Source organism: Castanea sativa, chromosome 6 (genome assembly GCF_040712315.1).
Source record: "Castanea sativa cultivar Marrone di Chiusa Pesio chromosome 6, ASM4071231v1".
NCBI classification, from domain to species: Eukaryota; Viridiplantae; Streptophyta; class Magnoliopsida; order Fagales; family Fagaceae; genus Castanea; species Castanea sativa.
This window is the reverse complement of record NC_134018.1, coordinates 53,596,686-53,620,572: the sequence shown is the minus strand read 5'-3', so window position 1 is coordinate 53,620,572 and position 23,887 is coordinate 53,596,686. Positions and strand designations below refer to the sequence as shown.

Here is a 23,887-nt window from a genome sequence, read left to right as displayed (position 1 = left end):
ATTTCTTTTAGTAGTTTTGGAAGCAAGGAGGGTCACATACCATGTCCCACTCCACCGGCTATCTCATTTTTTTTAGTCACCTTACACCGATTAGATTCCTAAACGATCAGACGTGTTAGAAACATATTAGACATATTAACCTAATGTAATAGGCTCAAGCCCACTCTTACTTGTACTAGTAGTCTAAGGTTTAGTCGCGCGCGCGCACACACACATACATACTTATGTTAGCATTCATTGTAATACAAATTATTGTGCTATACTCTTACATAATGAAGATATAACCCTTAAGGAATTCCTCTGTCAATGTAGGTTGACAAGGTTGAACCACGTAACCCTCATGTTCTCAGTATTTCTATTCTATGCTTTCTCATATGTATTCACTTTATCGTATACAATATGGTATAACATATTGCGTTGCTAAAATATTTAACATGGTATTAGAGCCAAACTTTGTTCTTGGCATCAAAAAAATATCTCTATATAGCAAAGAAATTTCCCATGTGCACAACAACATAGATCAACCCTCCATCACAGCCGCTTGCCTTGCTGCCTCCTAGATTTGGACTCCACGGAATCATGCAGCCACCGTTGCTCAGACCCGTGTCTAAGATCCACAAGCCAAGAAAGCCGTGCCCCTCCAATCACAAATTTGTGCAAATCGAGCTTCCTTCGCTTGATGAAACCAATGATACGGACATGCTCCATAGCATCCTGCGATAGAAACCAAGGAATCTGGTCTCCATTGAAATAAGCATGCACCTCCATGCACAACTAAAGCTTAGGTGACAATCTCACGCGCCTTTCATGGATCTCACTCTCAGCTGATTTGTCCATTGCACGCGCCGCCCTATCGGCCTTGGCATTCGTCAATTTACAAAGCAGTGAAATCTGGAAGTCATCTACTATTGCACATGCCTATATGTGCCACTTGGAATTCCTGTTACGCGCCATACACGCGCCAAAAAACTCGCTGACATCAAGACTGACATCATCCGATGATGTCATCTTGCCACATCACCAGACACGCAAGCATAGCCACGTTAGCCCTAGTTCACATCACTGACACATCATCATATGATGTCAGCAACTTTGTAGCCTGATCTCGATTTGTGACCCGACTCGAAAAACCTGGAACTGACCTGGACCAGACCGTTGACTTTGACTTATTGCGTTGACCTTTGACCAAAAGTCAAAATTTTCAAAATGACCTATCTCGCTCAGTTTTTCATGTAGATTCCGATTTTGGACTCAATTTCTTCATTTGAAGCTCCGAAATCGATCAATTGGCACATTTTTCATCATGGTTTCTTCAAAGGCATTCTTCAAGGCATCTCCAAGAGATCTTCTCATGTTTATCCAATCTCAAACCTTCATCGAGCTTCCACTTTGAGTTTGAGGGAGGGTGTTAGAGATATATTAGACATATTAGCCCAATGTAATAAGCCCAAGCCCACTTCTACTTGTACTAGTAGTCTAGGATTTAGTCACTTATATATACTCATGTTAGGGTTCATTGTACCCCAGGTTATTGTACTACACTCTTACATAATAAAGATGTAGGCCTTAAGGAATTCCTCCGTAGATGTAGGTCGACAAGGTTGAACCATGTAACTCTCATGTTCTCAGTGTTCCTATTCTATGATTTTCCTTCCACATACACTCTAGCATATACAACATAGTATAACACATTGCGTTGCTAATATATTTAACAAGATGAAAATTTTGAAATTAAACATTTAAACTTAATAGATATTTATATAAATATTACATATTATTAAAAAATTAATTAAATTTAATATGGTCTTAGGGCAAGGGAGGCCATGACTTCCCTTAGTCTTAACATAGCTCCTTCAGTCCTTCTCTAGGTGTTTGCCCTAAATTTGTTTTTCTCAAATTACTATCTTATTTATTTATTATTATTTTAAAGTGTCAGTGTCTACGTGTCTCTTTTATGTCACTGGGGACTAGGTGTCAAAAATTTTCTTTCGTTCTTTATATATTGCATATTCTTTCTATCTTTTTTTTTTTTTTTTTTGCTAACCATATTGCATATTCTTTTATTGTTCCTTTATCTGCGCGTCATTTTCTTCAGTCAGAGAATACAGCCGGGCAATTTCCTCTTACTTTGCACTCAAGATTTGCGTCGAATGTACAACGCACACATGTTACAGTAAGTCTACAGAATGTCAAATATAAATTTTTATATACATATAGACAGCAACCAAAAAAAAAGAATTTTACATGTACATTGCAATTGTTTTATACAATCTCTTCAAACTAATAAAATATATAAAATAGTATTTGTCTTATTCAATTAACTATTCCTCCTATTACTTACAGAAGTAGGCTTTCCCGTAAATTTCCCTTTAATTTTTTAATGAAAAATATTCAATCACGTCGTCATATATAATAATATAAAGGAGTCCAAAGAGAGCTATTTTGTTCACATGAGAGCTAGGCAATATCACACAGAAACCGAGTTTAGTATCGATGACGGGCAGGAAGATAGCTTCCATTCCTGCGCTTCTTTTGTTCCTACTAATCCTTCTAATCCTCTTGATCTTCTTTTCTTTGTCACTCTCAGTTTCTAAACAGCATAACGTACCCTTTTCTTTCGTACGAGTTTATTGTTGTGAAAAATTCTAGTCGGGTGGCTGTGTTTTTCGTGTTTAATGTTATTGTTATCACAATCTTTCGTGGGAATCTAAGTTTTAAGCCATCCGATGGAGATTTTGATTACTTTCTTTCTTTCCCTCCTATAGTATATGAATTTGATGATGATACAAAAGATGAAGCAAAATATGAAGATTATGATGATAGTGATGTTGATGACAGTGACAAGTATCATGGTGATGATGATGGTTATGACGAAGATGATGATGATGATGGTGAAGGTAGTGATGATGAGCAAGTTGAGGATTTGGAGACGAAGATTGAAGATTTCATTGCCAAGGGCCATAAGCAAGGGAGAGAGGAGTTGATGCATGATCAGAAGTTTCATTGCATGGCAGCTACAGAGTTACAATAAACGAGCTCTAGCTTCCAAGGTTGTAGAAAAAAAGTGCAAGTTTGAGTTGAAAATTTCTTGTAGATTTAAGAGTTTCTTTTTTTTTTTGGGGGGGGGGGGGGGGTTGATTATAGTCTTGATAGTTCTGGTTTTTTACAATTGGTTGATATATTTACAAATGAATTGTATGATATTCATAAATAGTCACAACAATATGATTTAGAAGGGTACATAATTATAAATGTATGATATTCATAAATAGTTGCAGTATTTTGATTTCTATGAAGATAATGCTACACAGTTCATAGAGTTTTATTGAGTCTTATAAAGTCACCTTATTTACAGGCTACAATTTTAGCCTTGATATCTAATTTGAAGCCAATTGCAGTGCTTAGAGTGATTTCTCACGATCAAATGGGGAAAATGCACGCCCTCTTGTTAATTCTAATAAAGTTGAATTCATGTATATATAAAAGAAGGAGAAAATGCCATCTTAGATCTCACATGAAACTTAGTATATATAATACACATGTCATAGACTTAGGGGGTGACAGAATGAGTCAGATCAGGATTGGTGTCAACTCGTCACTTGAACAGCTCTCTCCCTTTAGTTGGGAACTCTCTCACCCACCGTCAATCATTGAATAAGATGAAGTAATTTGTATCCCTCCTTATCAGGTAAAACGATCGAGTTTACAGGTCATCAGGTACAAAACAAAGGCAGAGTCAAGAGGGGCGAGGGACAAGGCGATTTCCCCCCTACCCCACCTAGCTAGGGCCTCCCCTCCTATATATCCCCAAGTTCTTTTAAAAAATAATATTATATTTTTAATTAATTAATATTCCAAACTCAAAATTTTAATAAATTCAAAACTTAAAATTTCTTTATTGAAAATAACTTTTAAATTTCCTGATTTAGTCAAGTAAAAAAAAAAAATCTTAACATGATATATTATTGCAAAATCTCCTAAACAATGTGTGTATATGTTGTTTTTTTAAAAAGAAATAATAAAAATAAAAATATTTTACAATGCTATATATATTTTAAGGTCTTTTGCAATCAACTCACTTTTTGATAATTGGTAATGAAATCTAAAACATTAATACCTTTAAATTAATTCAAAATAAAAAAATTTATAACACATCTTTAAAAAATCAAGGCATACATAGAATATTTTAAAAGTTTCGAGTATATGATCATATTGTTGATACGTTCAGGTTAATTTATTTATTTTTTAATTACTTTTAAGTATCTAAATGATTTATTTGGATATCTCATATTTAGATTAATATTTTAACTTCATATATTAATGGCTATTTTTTGATTATTTTTATTTAATTTACTTTTTTGATATATTTAAACTATAAGTAGTTTGCAAGATGACTAACTTAGAAACACTAGTTATATACTTTGAAAGCTCGGATTTGTGTTAAAAACACAAGAGCTGTTTAGACCCCAAAATAAAAGATTACTGCTCGGTTGATTTTACTTTAACTTAAACTAAGTGCGGAATAGAGTAAATGCGAGCGAACAAATAATACAACTACTCTAAGTCATATTCAATAAAACATAGCACTAAAATGAAAGCTAAAAGAGTAGGGAAGAGAGATGCAAATATAAGATAACACGCCGATGTGTTATCGAAGAGGAAACCGAAGAACTCGGCGAAAAACCTCTCCGCCGCCCTCCAAGCGGTAAATTGATCCACTAGACAATAAGTTGGGATACACGAATAGTAAAAGACCCTCCAAGCCTAGTCTACCCAATACACCTAAGCCCTCCAAGCTCCTATTCCAACAAGGCTTCTCGGAACCGTGTCTTGTCTAGCTTTCTGGATCTCGTAATGCGCCCGATTGCGCCCGCCAAAACTTGGCTTCTTCCAATGCTTCCTAGCAGCACCAAAAACTCACTGAACACTTATTATGGGTGTGATAAGTGTTTGAGCTATCAACCTCTCAAGGATTTAGAAATTGAGAGGTAGGAGTAGAGGAAAACCACAATAAATTGTGTATAGAATTGTGGGTATGACAATCTCACAGTCTCAAGGGTTTGAGGCTAGGATTTTTTCTTCTGAAAAGCCCTCTACTCAATATGTGGGTAATAATGGTATATATAGTGTGTATGAGGATGTAATGGAGCAGATAGGACAAAATAGCAAAACAGATTATTTCTCGGATATTTCATGGGAAGGCCTTACCCGCGAGACACTCGCGAAAACCAGCTGTCACCATCTGTCATGATTCTTCGCATTCCAGTCATGTGCAAGACACATGCATCACTTCGCGGGATGCTTAGTTGCGAGCTACCCGCGAAAACTCTTCTGTCTTCAAATGCTTGAGTCTTCACACACTCTCTCTCTATCATACAACCCTTACAATAAAATCTCATATAAAATATAGGGTACAAAAAATTGAATAAAAATAGAATCAAATTTGGCACGGAATTAAAGCCAACACAAAATAGTTGTAAATCACAACTTTACATACTTTTTTTTACTTAAGTGAACCATGGCTTGGAATACCTCTAATCTTTTTATTTGAGCATTTCAGGTTGTCGTAGGGAGTTTTCTACCAAGCAACTAGCAAGAGTAGAAACCAAAGAGGCTGAAAAATGAGTCCACTCCTGCTATTTTTACACCAGCCACTACCATGACTGTGATACCTTTTTCTGGTGCTGAAGATGACGAAGGACTGGGAGGAAATGGACATCAAAATTCAAGCACGCCAAGACCAAACCTTGCTTCTTCATCATCCTTCCGAAGAGAAAATTGGGTGGCCATGCACATGCAAGACTCTAGAAAGTCTGGAACTGATATCAATATATCTTTACCTGGAGGTTAACATGATAAGCTGCAATCGATTATTATCTCGAAAGTCTTGTTGACTATATTGTTCCCTGATCTTGTTTCTCTATATGTATCAAGTATTGCTTCCAATAACTAAAATTGTCTTCAAATGATATTGATTATTGTAAGAGGAAGTAGGGTAAGAGTACTGAACTTCCAACTTGGATTATACATTTTCTTATGAGGTAGATCTGTTTTGTAGGCTAATTCTGTAGGTTTCTACAGTTGTATATGTTAGGTTCTAAAAGTTTAGAATAATTGGCAAATCATGAGCACGAACTTGTCTAGATATAAATTCCTCGATCTATAGGTTTGATTAGATAATGTTCAAGGTGTTACAAATTGGAACACAAGAATATACAAGTTGTAGAAAGAAGAATTCAAATTCTGTGAAATCCGACCGATCGAAAATTAGATCCGACCGATCGAAAATCACAAACATGAAATTTCTGCAGAATTGTATTTTAGCCCAAACTCTGCTTAAACGTTTTACGTTTCAAGTGAATCACTTCTAGTATATAAAGGAAAACCCTAACTACATTTTCAGAGCTTTTGAGAGACTTTGGAGGCGCTCTTGTGAGATCTAAAAGGTATTGTGCATTCCTCTTAAAAAGTCACTACCGGAAATCATTCTCATATCATTAGATATGATGGATCTGAAATTGCTGTAACAAGATCAACAACTACTGATGATTTAAACCTTCAAGGGTGGTCTTGGAGTCACAAATTAGAGAGTTTGTGCTACTAAAATTTTGAGTGAAATCTCAAAGTCACAAGCGTGGGTGCTTGTGTTGTAGTAAAACTGAGAGAAGGAGTTTGTGGATTAGGAGTTGGCATGTGGTCGTGTCAATAAGTTACTACATGAGGTAGCAATAGATTTAGGGTTAAATCTAATTGTAAAAATTTCAATTATCTTATAGTGGATCTGCTTTACTTTGAGGATAGTTAGGTCAAATCCTCCACAAGTTTTTACCTTGAAATAGTTCGTTTCGTTGGTTTTCCTAGGTCATTATATCGTGGTGTTATTTATTTTCTGCTGCTTTGCATGATATGATTTATTTGTGTTTAACCTAGATTGGAATAATTAATCTAAGTAATCACTTGGTTAATATATTAGGTTAAACAATCTGGTTTAAGGGATCTGAACGAACAAACAATTGGTATTAGAGCGAGTTCACTCTGATTAGATTAATGTCCTGAGTGAGATCCTTGATCCCTGCTGTCATGGATTCAAGTGTCTGTCTGCTCATATTTGTGATGTTTTGAATAAAAAAAGGACACTATTGTTTCTATTGATCTTATTGATGCTTGTGAAACTCTTTGTAGAGAATTAACTAAATTTATGAAAATTGCTAAGAAATTCAAGGAAGAGTTAACACTGGCTAATCTTGAAAAAGATGGATTGATTGTGAGATTGAATGAATCAAATAAAAAGAATGAATTCTTAAGAAATCAAATTTCCTCTAAAGATGAGAAGATGAAAAGTTTGGAATAAGAGTTAGTTGAGTCTAATGCTAAACTTGAAAATTTGACTAGTACCAAGTCTGCTGTTGTTGACAGATGTGTTTCTATTTCTCTTAAGCCTAATGCTGACAATGTTTATATTCCTCATTTCAAGAGGATTTATAAAGAAAAGACTTATTTTGCTAGGTTAGATAAAGGTAAAAGTTTTGATGTAGACTCTGAAATTTCTAAATCAATGACTAAACCTATTGCTAGAGTGCATAAGAAATTTGTTTTTGTGCCTATCTGTCACCTTTGTGGTGTTATTGGTCATATTAGACCACCAAATTGTTCTTTGTTGAGGCAAAATCCAAAATCTAAGACTAGATCTGCTATTAGAAATACTGATATTCCTAAATTTGTTCTTATTTGTCATTTTTGTGGTGTGTTTGGTCACATACGTTCTAATTGTCATATATTGAAATTTAAACATTCTGTATTTTAGTCTAGGATATGTGATAATATTTCTCCTGCCCTTAGTCCTGATAAATTATTTCATATGCTTTTGAAAAATTTAAGCTTGTTGGCTTGTGAAAAGAAATTGCAGGATTTTAGTTTCTCTCAGAAGAACGATGTAAACCCCCAAATACACTCTGTTTCTCAAGGTTTTTTACCTATAAAGCCAAAGATGTGTGCTATATGGGTGAGAAAAGACTTGCTAAGGTTAGCGTTGCTTATTTGCCCTTGATACAATTCTTTCAATTATTTGTGGACATATTTTTATTTTTGTTTTAGGTTGTTTTGTTAAAAAAAAAAAACCAAAAACATTGAAAATAACATTGAAAATTTTCAAAAAGAAAAAAAAATTTTTTTGTGTCTTGTTTTCTTAAGGATTACATGAATTATGATATCTCTCTCTTGATTTAGAGCATGCTTGATATTGTGGAGAACTTAAATAGTGTGTGTTGCATAACTAAGTGCATGACTATTTTGAGATAAATACTTTTTGTATGAGTGTGTACTAGATTGTACATGTACTCATGAGTTAATTAAGAAATTGATATTTCTTATTTGTATACCTTCTATAGCTTAGTTGAGCACTATCATGCATTATTGTTGCATTTTGTTCATTTAGCATAATGTGTGCTTTTTGTTTTTGGTAAAACAAAAATTGAAAATACAAAAAGATTTTTATTGTTGTTTACACATCACTAAGTGTGTAATTAAGGTTGGCCTATGAAATTTGCATTTCATGACTGTGTACCTTGTTTAGCTTTGAGAAGCTTTATTTTTCTGCACTTTGCTAGTTTGTACGATGTAGTGCTTATATTGTGTGAGTTGTTTATGGTTTTTAAACACATACTCTTGATTTTGAAGTCACATTCTTTTGATTGTAAAGACTAAATTATCCTAGAAGAAATGCATAAATAACCATCTCACCAGTGTTACTCGCTAATCACGAACATCCGTATGCAAATCATAAAAGTCGTGCTCAGTAAGGTGTAGCACTTGCACAGCAAAATACTTAAGGTATTACTGTACAATAGATAAAAGAAGCAAAAAGCAAAATGAAAAACAAAGAAAAATATACTTCAAAAGAAAAAGAAAAAGAAAAATTAAAAAAAAATTGCATGGTTGCAAGCGTATTTTATAGGAGATATGAGAGTTATATGATGTAACTTTTTAGGTAATAACCGCTTTCAAACTTATGTGATTGATAATGTAGAAATTGTATTTATTTTTGATCTACATATCACCTTTTATGTATCTTATACACTTACTAGTTGCACACACTATACACAGATCTTTACTAAGTTCTATACATATGATTGTGTGTTGACTATTCTGGCCATCTTTAATTGCATATGAACTGATGTGTAAATGCAAAATTTTGTTTTTGGTTGGGAATTTGAAGAAAAATGTGTTTAGAAGTTTAAAATCTTTATTTTTAACTTCTAGATTGATTTTGATATTTGCATTTAAGAGGCATTATGTTTTTAAAACTTTTATGGATCATGTTCATTTGCATTGAGTCATAAAAATTGCTTTCAAGTTGTTTTTCTGCATAAAATTTCTAGATTTCAAAGTTTTAAAATTTTTCATTGCTTCAACCGATCGATGTTCTCACTCGACCGATCGAACTTGTGAGTTTTTGTGTTCAAAACTCTCTGCCTCTCTTAATCGATACTTGATCGATGTTCGATCGATCAAAACTGGAAAATTTTCAGTTTTTTAAGTTTTTAACCGATTAGTCCTTTTATACATTGCACATATAGATTAGGACATGCATTGCATTGTTTTCTTTATCCATCTTGCATTTTGGCAGTCATATCTCTCACTATTTTCACACCTATCACGTACACACTTTGCTAATTGGATACTCAACTTGATTTAAAAATTGATTGATTAGTTTTTGAGTTTTGTACATGTTAGTATATGCCTTTTTTTTCTTGATGTGTGAACTGGTAAAAATTGGAAATATTTGTTTTTGAGATATGGTGGATAATAAATGTGCAAATATTTTCTCTAAAACATTGCATGCTGAATTTTTATATCATTAAGATCTATATTGTATAGTTTTAACTGATTGTGCCTGGAATGTTTGCATGCATCTGTTTATGGGTTACATAGTGTCAAGTTTGTATATATTGAAAGATAGAATATTTTTTTTCATGTGAATTCTCAACTTATGTGTCTTTTTAGTTTTCCACACCTTCTAAATTTTCCCCAAATTTTTTTTCCCAAAACTTGTTTTGTTTTTCCTATTTTCATAAGGGGAGAAAGTTTTTTTTTTTTAAAACCTGTATTGTTCATAGGTTGAGTTGTTGCTCTTCATAGGGGGAGTTGCCTCTATTTTCTATAGAGCTATATTCTTTTGTGTTCCCTTAATTCTCTACATTCTCTTGCCTTTTGTTTGTATGTTTACTGTCTACCTTTTGTTTGGATTTTCTTTGTCAATACGTGACAAAATTGGGAGAAATTGATAAAATTTGAAAAGTTTTTTAATTGTTTTTATTTAGGGGGAGATGAAATTGTTTTTGAAAGAGAGAGAAAATAAAAGTTTTTGATGTTTCTAACTTAGGGGGAGAGTTAGTTTGCTTTAGTTTGCCTTTGATTTTATATTTGTTATTCATATTGTTTATCTATCTTTATTTCTGCACATACGGTGATGTGCTCTTTTGAGTGTTTCAGGAAAGACAAGTACATTCTGATCAAGATCTTTTGCTTCATCTAGCAAGTTTTAGGTTTGAAGTCTTAGATTGTGATTTGTGATGTAATGGGACATTTTATTGTAATTGGGTTGTTCTTGTATTTAAGCATTTCATTTTGTATGTAAGTTTTGTCACGGATTGCCAAAGGAGGAGATTGTTAGGTTCCAAAAGTTTAGAACAATTGGCAAATTGTGAGCACAAACTTGTGTAGATATAGATTCCTAGATCTATAGGTTTAATTAGACATTACTCAAGGTGTTACAAGTCAGAACACAAGAACATTCAAGCTACAGAAAGAAGAATTCAAATTCTGTGAAATTCGACAGATCGAAAATTAGATCCAACCGATCAAAAATCACAGACATGAAATTTCTGTAAAATCCTATTTTAGCCCAAACTCTATTTATACGTTTTGAGTTTCAAGTGAAACACTTCTAGTATATAAAGGAAAACCCTAATTCTGTTTTTAGAGCTTTTGAGACTTTGGAGGTGTTCTTGTGAGATCTAAAAGGTATTGTGTCTTCTTCTTTCAAAGTCACTACCGGAAATCATTCTTATATCATTAGATCTGGTAGATTTGAAGTTGCTGCAACAAGATCAACAACTGCTGATGATCTAAACCTTCAAGGGTGGTCTTGGAGTCACAAACTAGAGAGTTTGTGTTGCTAAACTTTTGAGTTGGATCTCAAAGTCACATGCGTGGGTGTTTATGTTGCTGCAAATCCAAGGAGAGAAGGAGTCAGTGGATTCGGAACTTGCACGTGGTCGTGTCAGTAAGTTACTACATGAGGTAGCAATAGATTAAGGTTAAATCTGATTGTAATAACTTCAATTCTCTTATAATGAATTTGCTTTACCTTGAGGATAGTTAGGTCAAATCTTCTTCAGATTTTTACCTTGAAGCGGTTCATTTCATTAGTGTACGTTTTTAGACCCCTTAAAACACAACTAGATTAACCTAGTTATTTAGCCAAGTGATTACTTAGGTAAATTACGCAGATCTAGGTTAACACATATAAATCATATCATTATAAAGTGCGGAAAATAAAAAATACAACAATATGATAACCCAGGAAAACCAAACTGGTAAAAAACCTAGAGAGGATTTAACCTAATTATTCTCAAGGTAAAATTGAATCCACTATGAAAGAATTGAAGTTTACACAATAGCGACTTAAACCACTAACATCCTATTACTAACATCGAGTAAGAAATTTACTACCACGATCACGTGACAGCTCCGAGTTTACGGACTACTTCTTTCTTACATTCCTAGCAAGCATAAGCACTCCCACTTGTATATCTTTAAGCTCTTGAATCTACAACTGAATTGATCACCAAGCTCTTGACATCAATCTAGATCTTGATAACCCTAAGTGTATGTGAAGGCAAATACCTCTAGATCTCACAAAAGATTCACACATACAGCATAAAGAGCATCACTAAAATGTGGCTAGGGTTTTCCCTTTTATACCTAGAGCAAAACATAAAACCCTACACGTCAAACTGGGCTTGGGCTGAGTTGGAAAATTCTGCAGAAAAACAATCTGCACAAGTTTCGATCGATTGAGTCTAATTTTTGATCGATTAAGCCAGGCAGATTTACATAGTAAATCCTGCAGTGCACTCGATTCCAACTATACAACTTTAACATACTTTGAGCAAGTCTAAAACAAGACTAAACGCTTTGATCATGGTTTGCCAACATTACAAATTGAAGTTCTAATACATTTAAACCTAAAGGCTTAGAACCCAACAATTAGTTTTCCGGTCATTATATTGTGGTGTTATTTATTTTCCGCTGCTTTGTATGATATGAAATTTGTGTTTAACCTAGATCTAAATAATTAATCTAAGTAATCACTTGGTTAATATATTAGGTTAAACAATCTGGTTTAAGGGGTCTAAATGAACAAACAGTTTGAGTAGGATTTGTTGATGTAATTGCAATTGGTCATTGGCTACCCTTGTTATCATGATATCTTCTGTCATCATTTCAGGTCTAATGACCCTATTTGTTCTTTCTTCTACTTTCTAGTTGATGTTAGGGGCAACCCTTTTTTTTTTTTTGGCAATACATTTCATAACATATTAAATGACAAGTTGTGATTAGAATAATGCATGAGTTCATTACTGATATTGTTTTTATTATGTATCAATCACAAATTACAACAGATCCTATCGCAATAACATTCATGAAAAATATTTCAAAAATTTTTGAAAATTATTTCTAGAAAATTATATCCCTACACTTATTATTTTAGTTATAAATGTGATAAAAGACAAGCCAAGGCAAAAACCTCGGGGCTGCATGTCAATATATTCTTTCTGTATCTAACCTCGGGAGAATATTCCATGCATAAATATTGGAATCTTTTATCCCTCTTCTTTTTTGACTAAATTTTTTCTTTTTCTTTTTTGGTTATACGCGTATTCTCTGGTTATTCTTGAAATATTCCAGGTCTAGGTATATAAGTATATTGTACTATATGCTATACAATTCTCTTCTCATAATTTGTAAATGTCAATGCTAGAGGCTTACAGAGATGGTCAATGTTAAAAGCTACACGTCTTTATTTGGACTTCAATATTTTACCAGATTATATAGGTCTTGGACGGTTGGACAATTAATGTAGTATTAGAGAGAATAATAAGAGGGAATTAATAATATAAATAAATATTTATTAGTGGCATTACCCAAAATATTTGACCTTGTCACCATTTTTTTTTTCTTTCCCCCACGAAACACGGTTTCGAAAAAAGAAAATGGGTACCATTTAAACCATGAGAAAAGGTCGCACCCATATTAGCACGAAATTCAGAAATTGATAGGCAGCCGGTGGACAAGGCCTAAAAAGGGATCACATTAACATAAAATAAATATATTTTTTAAATAACAATGAAGATAACCAAGAGTCTTTTAGTGTTTTCAAAGGGTTTCTTTTAGTGTTTTCAATGGGGATATTTAGAGTTTAAATTTCCTCTTCCATAATGTAACTATTGAATTATTATAAAAAATAAAAATAAGCAAACTTAGCTAAGCCGTGCGTGACCTTTATTTTGCAGCCAATGGCTAATGGTACTTGTTAATTTGTTATATGGTAATTAATCTCTCAAGATTGACAGATTTGAGAATAGTGGAAGATGGTTTTCCTATGTATGGAAATTGCCTTTTGTTTCAAAGAAGCATGCACTAAATTCTTTAATGTTTTTCTTTTTTATTTCTTTCTAAACCCCTTTCATAAATAAGTTATTGTTGCAACCAAAGCAAACAATACGGACCTATATCAACTGGAACTATATGCAAACTCTAAAGTCTAAACAAACAATAAAAAATTTCACAATGAATGCTTAAAAAGAAAAACCGTAACTAAAGAAAGTATATTCTGAGAGTTTGAAGAACACTCAACTTGACACCCCAAAAATTACAAGTATCTCCATCCAACAATTGGGGAATCTGGAACACTATCTGATTATCCCAAAGTATCATCTTTGGACCTACAGTTACATTTTATAATTAAGGAAATTTCTGTTGCTCATTTGGCCACGTCAATCTTGCAGTGCAAGTTATAGTACTGTATATATAAAGATTTCTATGAGACTTGTGTTTCATCATCTTTTATTCACGACACAATAGCACACCCTTTGGAACTCTACTTTAGAGTTTGAGGTTGACCAAGTGATATTTAGAAATTTAGAATGCTTGTCATGCATAGAATAATTAATGAAAGAGTGTAAGATATAGATAAATATAAGTATATATAATGGTTTTATTAATATTATATTTTAAAGTTGAGTCTCGTTAACAGGTGAATCATTTTAAGAAAGTTTTAATACAACTTTTAGGACATAGCAGGCTTTAAACTTCAAATGAAAATTTTAGTAATAGTCAATTATTTAATGTGTGTGTGTGAGAGAGTGAGAGAGAGAGAGAGACAGAGAGTCAACCCTTTTTTTTTTTTTTGAAAATTTAATAGTTAGAGAGAAAAGATTTGAACCGTGGTTGTCTCAATTGAAAACATCAAGAAGTATCAGTTAAGCCAAAATATTTTTGACTTTATCAAACCATTTATAGTAGTAAAAAAATAGTGTACTTTGTAGTGTTTACCAAGAGCAAAATTAGAAATTCATCTTATGCGGGGTGGGATGTGTTTTTTTTTTTTGAGAATCATGCCGGGTGGGAGGTGGTGAATATGAATAAAAAGATTTTGTAACAAAATATGAAAAAAAAATATAATAAGGTGTAAGTCTAAATTAATACATGGGAATAAAATGAGTATCTATTAATAAAAATATAAATAAAAAAATAATTTACGAATCATTTTCAATTTATAAAATCAAAAAGTCTTTTATAAACTATTTTTCTTTTTGTTGTGAAGACTAGTTTTGACAATATTTATTATTCATAGCTAAAAATTCTTGTTTTGTAGTTACAATAATAAAAATGTAAGAATAAGTCAAATGAAATCACTCTATAAACATGCATGTTGGTAGGATTTTAATTTTGTAATCCTTACTAAACATTGGCAAATTTCAAAATAAAATGATGATAAAAATAAATTATGTGATCTTCAGATCTATGTATACCATCTACATCAAAATTTTGTGAAAAAAAAAAAGAAAAGAAATATATTAATATAAAAGAAAGACACGTATGCATGTTCAGGACATGGAACTACCTTAGTGTAAAAATAAAACAATAACCTTGCTTAAAGGTTCTAAACCTCTTGTTTCTCAACAAAAAAAAAAAAAGTTCCAAGCCTCTTATTTCATAGTTCAATCTTAATTATCTTTTGATTAGAAATTTTTTTTTTTTTTTTTACTAAATTAATATAGTGCTATAATATATATATATATATATATATATATATATATATATATATATATATATATATATATATATATAAAAGGTTTATGTTAATTGTTTTAGTGGTTTTTGGAGGAGGGTCACATCACATACCATACTCCCACTCGGCCGGTTATCTCCTATTTTTTAGTCACTTTAGACCAATTAGAATCCTTAAAAAAAAAAAAAAAATCCTAAAGGATCAGATGAATTTTTTTACATTAAACTTAATAGATATTTATATAAATATTACATATTATTAAAAAACTAATTAAATTTAATAGAGGTAATAGATATTTAAATAAATATTACATATTATTAAAAAAACTCATTAAATTTAATAGAGCTCTTAATTAGGAGATGCCATGACTTCCCTTAGTTTTAACATAGCTCCCTCAGTCCTTCTCTGGTGTTTATCCTAAATCACGTAAAGAAAACACATTTGTGAAAGACTAAACTTTTAATATATGGACACAATTAAAAAAAAAAAAAATTGATACTTGAAAGGGGAAAAAAAAGTACCAAGATTGGTGTGATTAAAATGTAAATATGTCAATAAATAAAAAACGCCAACTAATAGTCAAACCTTAATGGATATATATATATATATATATATATATATATATATATATATATATATATATATATATATATATATAAATCTAAAAGTCAAATATTAATTGTTTTTTTTTTAGAATATTAAATATTTTTAATACACATATGGGAGGGAGGAGAAGGTCTCAATGCCTTCAAAACTTGACTGATAACCGATAATTTCTATTTATATATATATAAAACAATAATCAAATTAAAAATAACGTTTACATTAAATTTCATTTTTTTTTTTTTGAACAAACAGGGTAAGGGGCCAATTAGCCGTGGAGACTATACTTGAGGAACTCATACTTGAGGGTTCTAGAATCTAGATGACATGAGAGAGGACATTAGATAAATAAATAAATAATAAATATTATTATTAATTTTTTTTAGAATATTTTTTTAATATAAGATAGAATTTCTATTCTAACATAATCTAAGTGTATATGTGTGTGAAACTCCTTTTTAGATACTTGAACCCTAGCCTTTACCCCCCACACCCTACAATCATTTATACTTATAGCATGTCAAATATACGACAAAAAATAAAATTTTAAATTTTAATATAAAAACATGTCATAACTCCATTCAAAATTTAGAATAACTTTCAAGAAATGATGAGACAATTTATATTACATAATAATCATATTTTTTATCTCAAGTTTCTATTTTATTTATTCATTAGGTTAAAAAAAAAATCGTTTTTTATTGCATATTCTTTTATTGTTCCTTTATCAGCGTCAATTTCTTCAGTCAGAGATATCCAGCTGGGAAATTTCCTCTTACTTTGCACTCAAGAGATTTGCGTGGAATGTACAAAGCACACAGGTAAGTGTACACTGTACAGAATGACAAATATAGGTATATATACACATAGACGGCAACGAAAACGGAAAGTACATGTATATTGCAATTGTTTTATACAATCTCTTTAAAAATAATCAAATATAAAATGGTATTTGTATTATCCAATCAACTATTCCTTCTCAAAAAAAAAAAAAAAAACTATTCCTCCTATTACTTTCAGAAGTAGACTTTCCGTAAATTTCTCGGAAGATTTCTTTATTTTTTAATGAAAAATATTCAATCACATCGTCATATATAAAGAGGGTGAAAGAGAGCTATTTCTTCACATGAGAGCTAGGCAATATCACACAGAAACCGAGTTTGGCATGAAGATGGCTTCCGTTAATCCTGCACTTCTTTTGTGCCTAATAATCCTTCTATCCCTCTTGATCTTCTTTTCTTTGTCACTCTCAGTTTCTAAACAGCATAACCCTTTTCTTTCTACGTACGAGTTTATAGTTGTGAAAAAGTCTAGTCGGGTGGCTGTGTTTTTCGTGTTTAATGTTATTGTTATCACAATCTTTCGTGGGAATCTAAGTTTTAAGCAATCCGATGGAGATTTTGATTACTTTCTTTCTTCCCGTCCTATAGTATATGAATTTGATGACGATACAAAAGATGAAGCAAAAGGTGAAGATTATGATGATAGTGATATTGATGACAGTGACGAGTATCATGGTGATGATGGTTATGACGAAGATGATGATGATGATGGTGAAGGTAGTGATGATGATGTCGATAGTGATGATGAGCAAGTTGCGGATTTGGAGACGAGGATTGAAGATTTCATTGCCAAGGGCCATAGGCAATGGAGAGAGGAGTTGATTTATGAGAGGCTTCTTTGCATAGCAGCTACAGAGTTTCAATAAACGAGCTCTAGCTTCCAAGGTTGAAGAAAAAAAAATGCAAGTTTGAGTTGAAAATTTGTTGTAAATTTAAGTTTTTATATATCTATATACCAAGAGTTTCTCTTTTGGTGGGGGGGGGGGGGGGGGGGTTGTTTGCAGTCTTGATAGTTCTGGTTTTTTCTAAGGCACTATTAGGACTCAGCAAATGTACATTATTTGTTTGAAATATGTACGAAGGAATTGTATGATATTCATAAATAGTTACAATAATATGATTTAGAAGAGTACATAAGTATGAATGTAAGATATTCATAAATAGTTGCAGTATTTTGGTTTCTATGAACATACGCTATGTTCAGTATATGTTCATATGATTTTATTGAGTCTTATAAAATCAGCTTATTTAAAATTATAATTTCAGCTTTGATATAGCCAATTGCTATGCTTGGAGTGATTTCTCACCATTAAACTCCACACAAAAAAAAAGGAGGGGGGAGGGGCATGCACCCCATGAATCACTATTACGACTCACTTTTTGATGATTGGAAATGAAATCTAAAATATTAATGATCCCTCTAATATTCGACCTGAAACCCTAGAAAATGAGCTTCTTTCACTTGATATACATTCACTAAACCAACTCGTAGAAACCTCCTACGACCCTTTGGGTCAAATCGAACTAATTGGGTGGTTAGGTTTTCCGGGTCTCTAATCAATCTTACATAACCTTAACAAAAGACTTAATTCTCATATCAATGCTTAAGATAAACCATCTAATTTTTTATTATTTAAAAAATGGTAAGATAAAACCTCCAATTTAATTTTTTTGAGAAACCTCTAATTTAAAATTTTGAATACACAGATAACGTGAGATCATTCATAACAGTCACGGCCTCTTATTTTGGGTAGGTACATTCCTAACACAGCCAAAACAATAGAAAAAGCAAAAGATCATCCGTAGCTGCCAAGTTTTGCTAAATTTCCAATGATGTTAGCATCCATTAATTATGGATAAAAGCAAGATAGTTGAGCAATTAAAATATTGTCCACTTAAAATAAACTTACTGAAAATCTACTAGCTAGCTAGAGCAAAGTCTAATAAAGAAGGCTTCAGTTGCCAAACTAGCTTAATCATTGATGTGATCGAGCATCTGTTAATTTGAGTGAAATGGAAATATCCTGTAAAAAAAATTAATTATTGACTACCAAGTCTTCTTAAAAAAAGTTTCAGGCTTATTCAAAGGAGGAAGATTCATAATATAGAAAACTGTTGTGCATATATATGTATATAACATTCAAAAGATTCAGTTTACAGTAATCTTCAAGAGTTATCTAATGTCAATTTCAATCGGATTTTTATAGCTGGAACATTGCACAAATACCTTTCTGCGTATTCATTTTCACTTACTGAAACTATATAGAAGCCAATGGACAAGGACCAGAGAGTTTGTCTTGGTCAATTAGGTTAGGTCGGATAATATCAATATGTTTCTAATAAAGATTGGTGGTTGGGTTTCTGTAGTATGATGTATGCATGTTGACGTATTTAAACCTTGTGGACCTACTTAACGATTTGTTGGATACGATGATTTAGATTTAGCCTACAAACTTTTTTATTGGAGCTAGAAAAGTTGAGGGAGGTTGCTTTATGAGTTATGCGACACAAAACAAACTCTTCCATCTCGGGAGGCTTCTATGTAATAATTAACTATTGTAAATTACACTATTAGCCTAGAGTAAAATTTTATTTCAAATTAAAAAAAAAAACATAAAAAAAAAACTATAAATATTTCTCTCACATGAATGTAAAATTCATTTTTCATTTTTATTTTTCTATTAAGTAAAATTCATGTGTTGGTCTCACGTGTATGACAATTGTGAATCTCACGTAAATGTAAAAGTAGTGTACCTATACTCTTATTGTATAAAAAAATATAATATGCTCAAAGGTGATGAGTAGATGCATGATTTGCTACCCACATATTTTACATCGGAATGAATTTTTAAGTGAAACTTAATTTATTGGAAAAAGGATATCTAGATCTTTAAAATAGACAAAAATTTGACCAAAACTATTTTAAAATAAGTGAGACATGATAAGATAAATAAAAAGTTATCACAACTTGAATCCAAGAATTGGTTGTACCCTTGCTAGACACTTGTTCGATTGAAATTGCGACAAACAGTAAACCAACTTTGAAGGCTCAACAACTTAATTAGCTAACGATCTCTTATATGAAACCAACCCTTATTATAGTGGATTTTCTATGAGGTTAAATCCCCTAAAGTGAATTTTCCTCTGAAGTTTTCTTAATCGGTTTTTCACTTTGTTACCAAATTTGTGTGTCTTTTACTTCTTTATATCTTTATTGCTTTTGATTTGGTGTTTTTAACAGTGGCTGAATATAACTGTTTGTGTTATCCATTGAAATAAGCCATAACTTGATCAATTAATCTGCCATTTAAGTTGTTGAGGGTCTAAATCCTTTTTATTTTTATTTTTTTCAATTGGTATTTGAGTTTTGGTATACACTACTTAAGAATCTTTTCTTGAGTATGATTCTTGACTCTTACTTTCAATGGATAAGTAGCAATCCCTTCTTATTCCCCCTTACATTGATAGAATTAAATTACTTGTCTCCTAGAGCTTCACTTAGGAAAATGAGTCCAATGAATGTGATATGATGAGCCGTTTCAAAGTTATTCAGATGAAGAATATGGAATTCAATAAGCTTATAATAAGACTTTTAGGGTGTTAGGGTCATATTTTGTGTAATTAGCTAATTTTATGATAAAATGCATTTTACTTGTAATTAGGTAGATTTAAGATGAGTTTAGTATTTCAAGAAATATGTTGTTTAAGTCAAGTATTAAAGACATGAAGATTGGTTCAAGAATTAAGTGAAGAAGAGCTGTTCATTAAGTCTCAACAGGTAACTCAACAGATGCCTGTTATCGAGATTTAATGTGAAGCTCGATAGATAGCTCGACAACAACTCGATCCATCAATAATTACGATTTCAGAATTTTCAAATTTGAAATTCGGCCCAGTCTTGCATATTTGTTTGGGGTTTCTTTTCTTACAACCTTAGGTATATATAAGGCTTATTTTAGAGACCATCACACACGGATACAGAAATCAAGAGACTTATATTCTCTGTAGAAAACTACTGCGTTTGTACGTCATAGAGTTTTGTAATCAAATACTTCTAGATCTTCATTGTTGATGAAGTGAAGAACTTTGCAGCCGACAACATTTATTCAAGTTGTTGGAGTTAGTCATGTACTTGGAATATGTGCAAAAAGGTTAATCACAAATTGGAGGTTTGTACATCAAAGGAAAGAACGCTACTACAAGATCAAGTCCAATTGGGTATTGGAGTAAAGGTTCAACTGTAGGTTAGTATTTCGGGATAGGCCAAGGGTAGTTGGTAAGATTCCTCATACTTGTAATTGTTTGATTATTGATTAGTGGATTCTTGAGAGTGGTGACCTAAAATCACCCTATCGGGTTTTTGCTTGGCGGGGTTTTTCTCATTTGTCAACAAAATACCATGTTAAATTTATTTTTCGTTGCATTTAGTATATTTGATGATTTGTTGGTGTTTCCACGATTTGCATGCAAATTGAACTTAATTAATTAATTTGGGTAATTGAATAATTAACTGTGGTCAAGCTATCTTAACCCAACATAGGGAATATATATTTGAAGAAAATTTCTCAGAAATCCCTAGAGAAAAATTGAATGATGTTGAACTTGAAAGACTTTTGGGATTTTATGTTGATCGAGCCCACAAATTGATAATAAAGTGTAAGGAAGAGAATGCCTCCCTCAAAGTGATTTTTTTCTTTTTTTCAAATGCTCAGTTTTCAAAACTCAAGTTGTGACATGAGTGATTTATGATACATTAAAATGGGATCTTTTATCCCATACTCCCATCTACATCATAGTCCCTTGCTATTAATGAAGGAAAATAATCTTTGTTCCTTACTAGTCAAAAGTCATAATAAGGCTAACCAAGTTCAGGTACATGAGGGCAAAAGTCCCCATAGCCGAAGTTCAAGTCCCAAAGCCCAAGTCTAAACCTTCTCCTAAATCTAGCGTGCTCCTACCTGTCACCACTAAGGTATGGTCACACTCAACTGAATTGCTTTAATTTTTCTTTAGATCAAAGAGTACGTAGACAAGCATCTTATGTTGCCTATTGTTGAAGGGTCAAAAATTGGGAATGCGAAGAATCTTAATGTGAATGTGGATAACGTCAAAAGGTCACCAAAGGAAAAATTATCCAAATTTTAGGGAGAGAACACCATCCTGTTGTAGGATTCCAATTCATTTGGATCTCCTGGCCTTAACAGATCCAATTGTGAGCATGAATTTAATGGCCCTCGGGAAATAAGTGATAAACTTGTCATAGCTATTATTAAAAAAAGCAGTTTTAACAAAACAAGCAACTTACATTTATACTCAGTAATGAACTTCAATAATTCCTTTCATAGACACTCTTCTTTGCTTGAGTACTCCACCTACCAAGTCGAGGATCTGTGCTGTACGTGTTGGTGAGGAAATATTCTCTGAAATTAGTGTTCTTTCATAAGTCTAGCTAGATTGTTTTTGTGGTTTTTTTTTTTTATAGATTTACTGGAGTAGTTTTTATTTCATTGAGTTGTTGTATTGTGAGTTTGTGACGGTTTGTGACAAAATTGCCAAATAGAGAGACTGCTAGGGTTCATAGATATGTTGACAAATTCTATTACCAAAACATATAAAATTTGCGTTTTATCAATAGAATTGCATTTGGTTTGAGTTTGACTCAAAGACGACAAGGTTTTGATTTGCTCAATGATGACCGGTTGATGATATTTTACTCTTACTTTTTACACCATAACAAATTTTTGTGTGAAACTTGTTTCATTCGAAAGTATGTAGACACTCAGGGCTTAAGAAATGACACAAATTTGACCAAACTTAGATTTGAAATAAGTGAAACATGATCATTTGAAGTTAATATAATTGTATTGTACCCAAGAGTTTGCTCAATCAAATTGAAGCAAATAGTAAACCAACTTTAAAGGCCTAACGACTTAACCTAATATTTTATTATATAAAACCAACTCTAGTTGCACAAATTGAGAGAAGGGAGGCTACTGTATCAAGATTATGCCTAGTAACCTTCTTAAACCTAAAGAGTTTCAAATATATAGTTGTCCTTTGGGTGTTCTTCCCTGTGATATATTTTTCAGAGTTTCTATTTAATTGAGACTTCCACGCCTTGAGCTTTAACCGTGAGACTAAAATATTAAGCGTGTTGTTCATCCAAACACAAAAATCCAACTCTCCTTTATGAGTTCATTGGTAGCTAGAAAAGAGAGTTCTTTAGAGTACTCGAGAAGTATCATGTTCACAATATTTTCACAACAAATTTTAATTGACAGGTTGTTATAGGTTTTTTTTTTTTTTTTTTGAAACTTCATAGGTTTTTAATTTGAATCTACTATTAAAATTATTTTTTTGTCCACAGTAACAGTAAATAACAACCTGTCACATAGCAAATAACAACAACAAATAACATGTCTCTTATTTTAAATGCTTATATATGTAAACAAGGGAAAATCCGGATGTACATTAGTTTATAAGAATTGTACACTTCTCCTTCCATATGGCAAATGTTAGCCACATTGGAATAATTGGTATATCAGTGTGTACAGTTTTCGTAAACCTATCATTGTCCCGTAAACAAATCCTTACTAACTTCTTAGTGACGTACAAGTTTCCTCAACAACTATACACAGCATGTCGTCGGTTTAATTTTTAACAATAAAATCTTTTTTTCTTTTTTTCCTTTCCGAACCTTGACTGCAATTTAGGAATAAATAATAGAGTTCTGATGCTGATTACCATACAAATACAACAGATCAATGGACCTTGCATATTTAAATGTAACATGATGTTTTCGATCCAGGGAAATAGCAAAAAAAATTTACGTGATCGAATCACTTGTCACTTTGACTACTCAAGATGTTTGTCTCTTTTGACTCTTTTCCTTTTATCCTTTCGTAGGGGACTCCCTAGCCAGTATTCTTGAAAAGTACAATGTTTTTGTCACTCTAGACATCATTTAAGGCCAGATGAACCTGTCTTACTTCATGTGTTTGTGAGTGAAGCACGCGGATCAGTGGCGGTGCTAATGGGACCAGATTTGGAGAAATCCTTCCAACTGATTTATTATATTTTTATT

General features: G+C 32.2%; 1 protein-coding gene across 1 annotated transcript in view; it reads left to right on the top strand.

Annotated features, from left to right (window-relative positions):
- The window catches only part of LOC142640527 (AT-hook motif nuclear-localized protein 1-like), a 31,608-nt gene extending 26,000 nt beyond the window's left edge, over positions 1-5,608 (top strand). Inside the window, exon 6 of the mRNA XM_075814658.1 lies at positions 5,561-5,608. Coding sequence (XP_075670773.1) covers positions 5,561-5,593 — 33 coding nt within the window. The 3' untranslated portion in view covers positions 5,594-5,608. The remainder of the gene's footprint in view (positions 1-5,560) is intronic.
- The last annotated feature ends 18,279 nt before the right edge of the window (positions 5,609-23,887 follow it).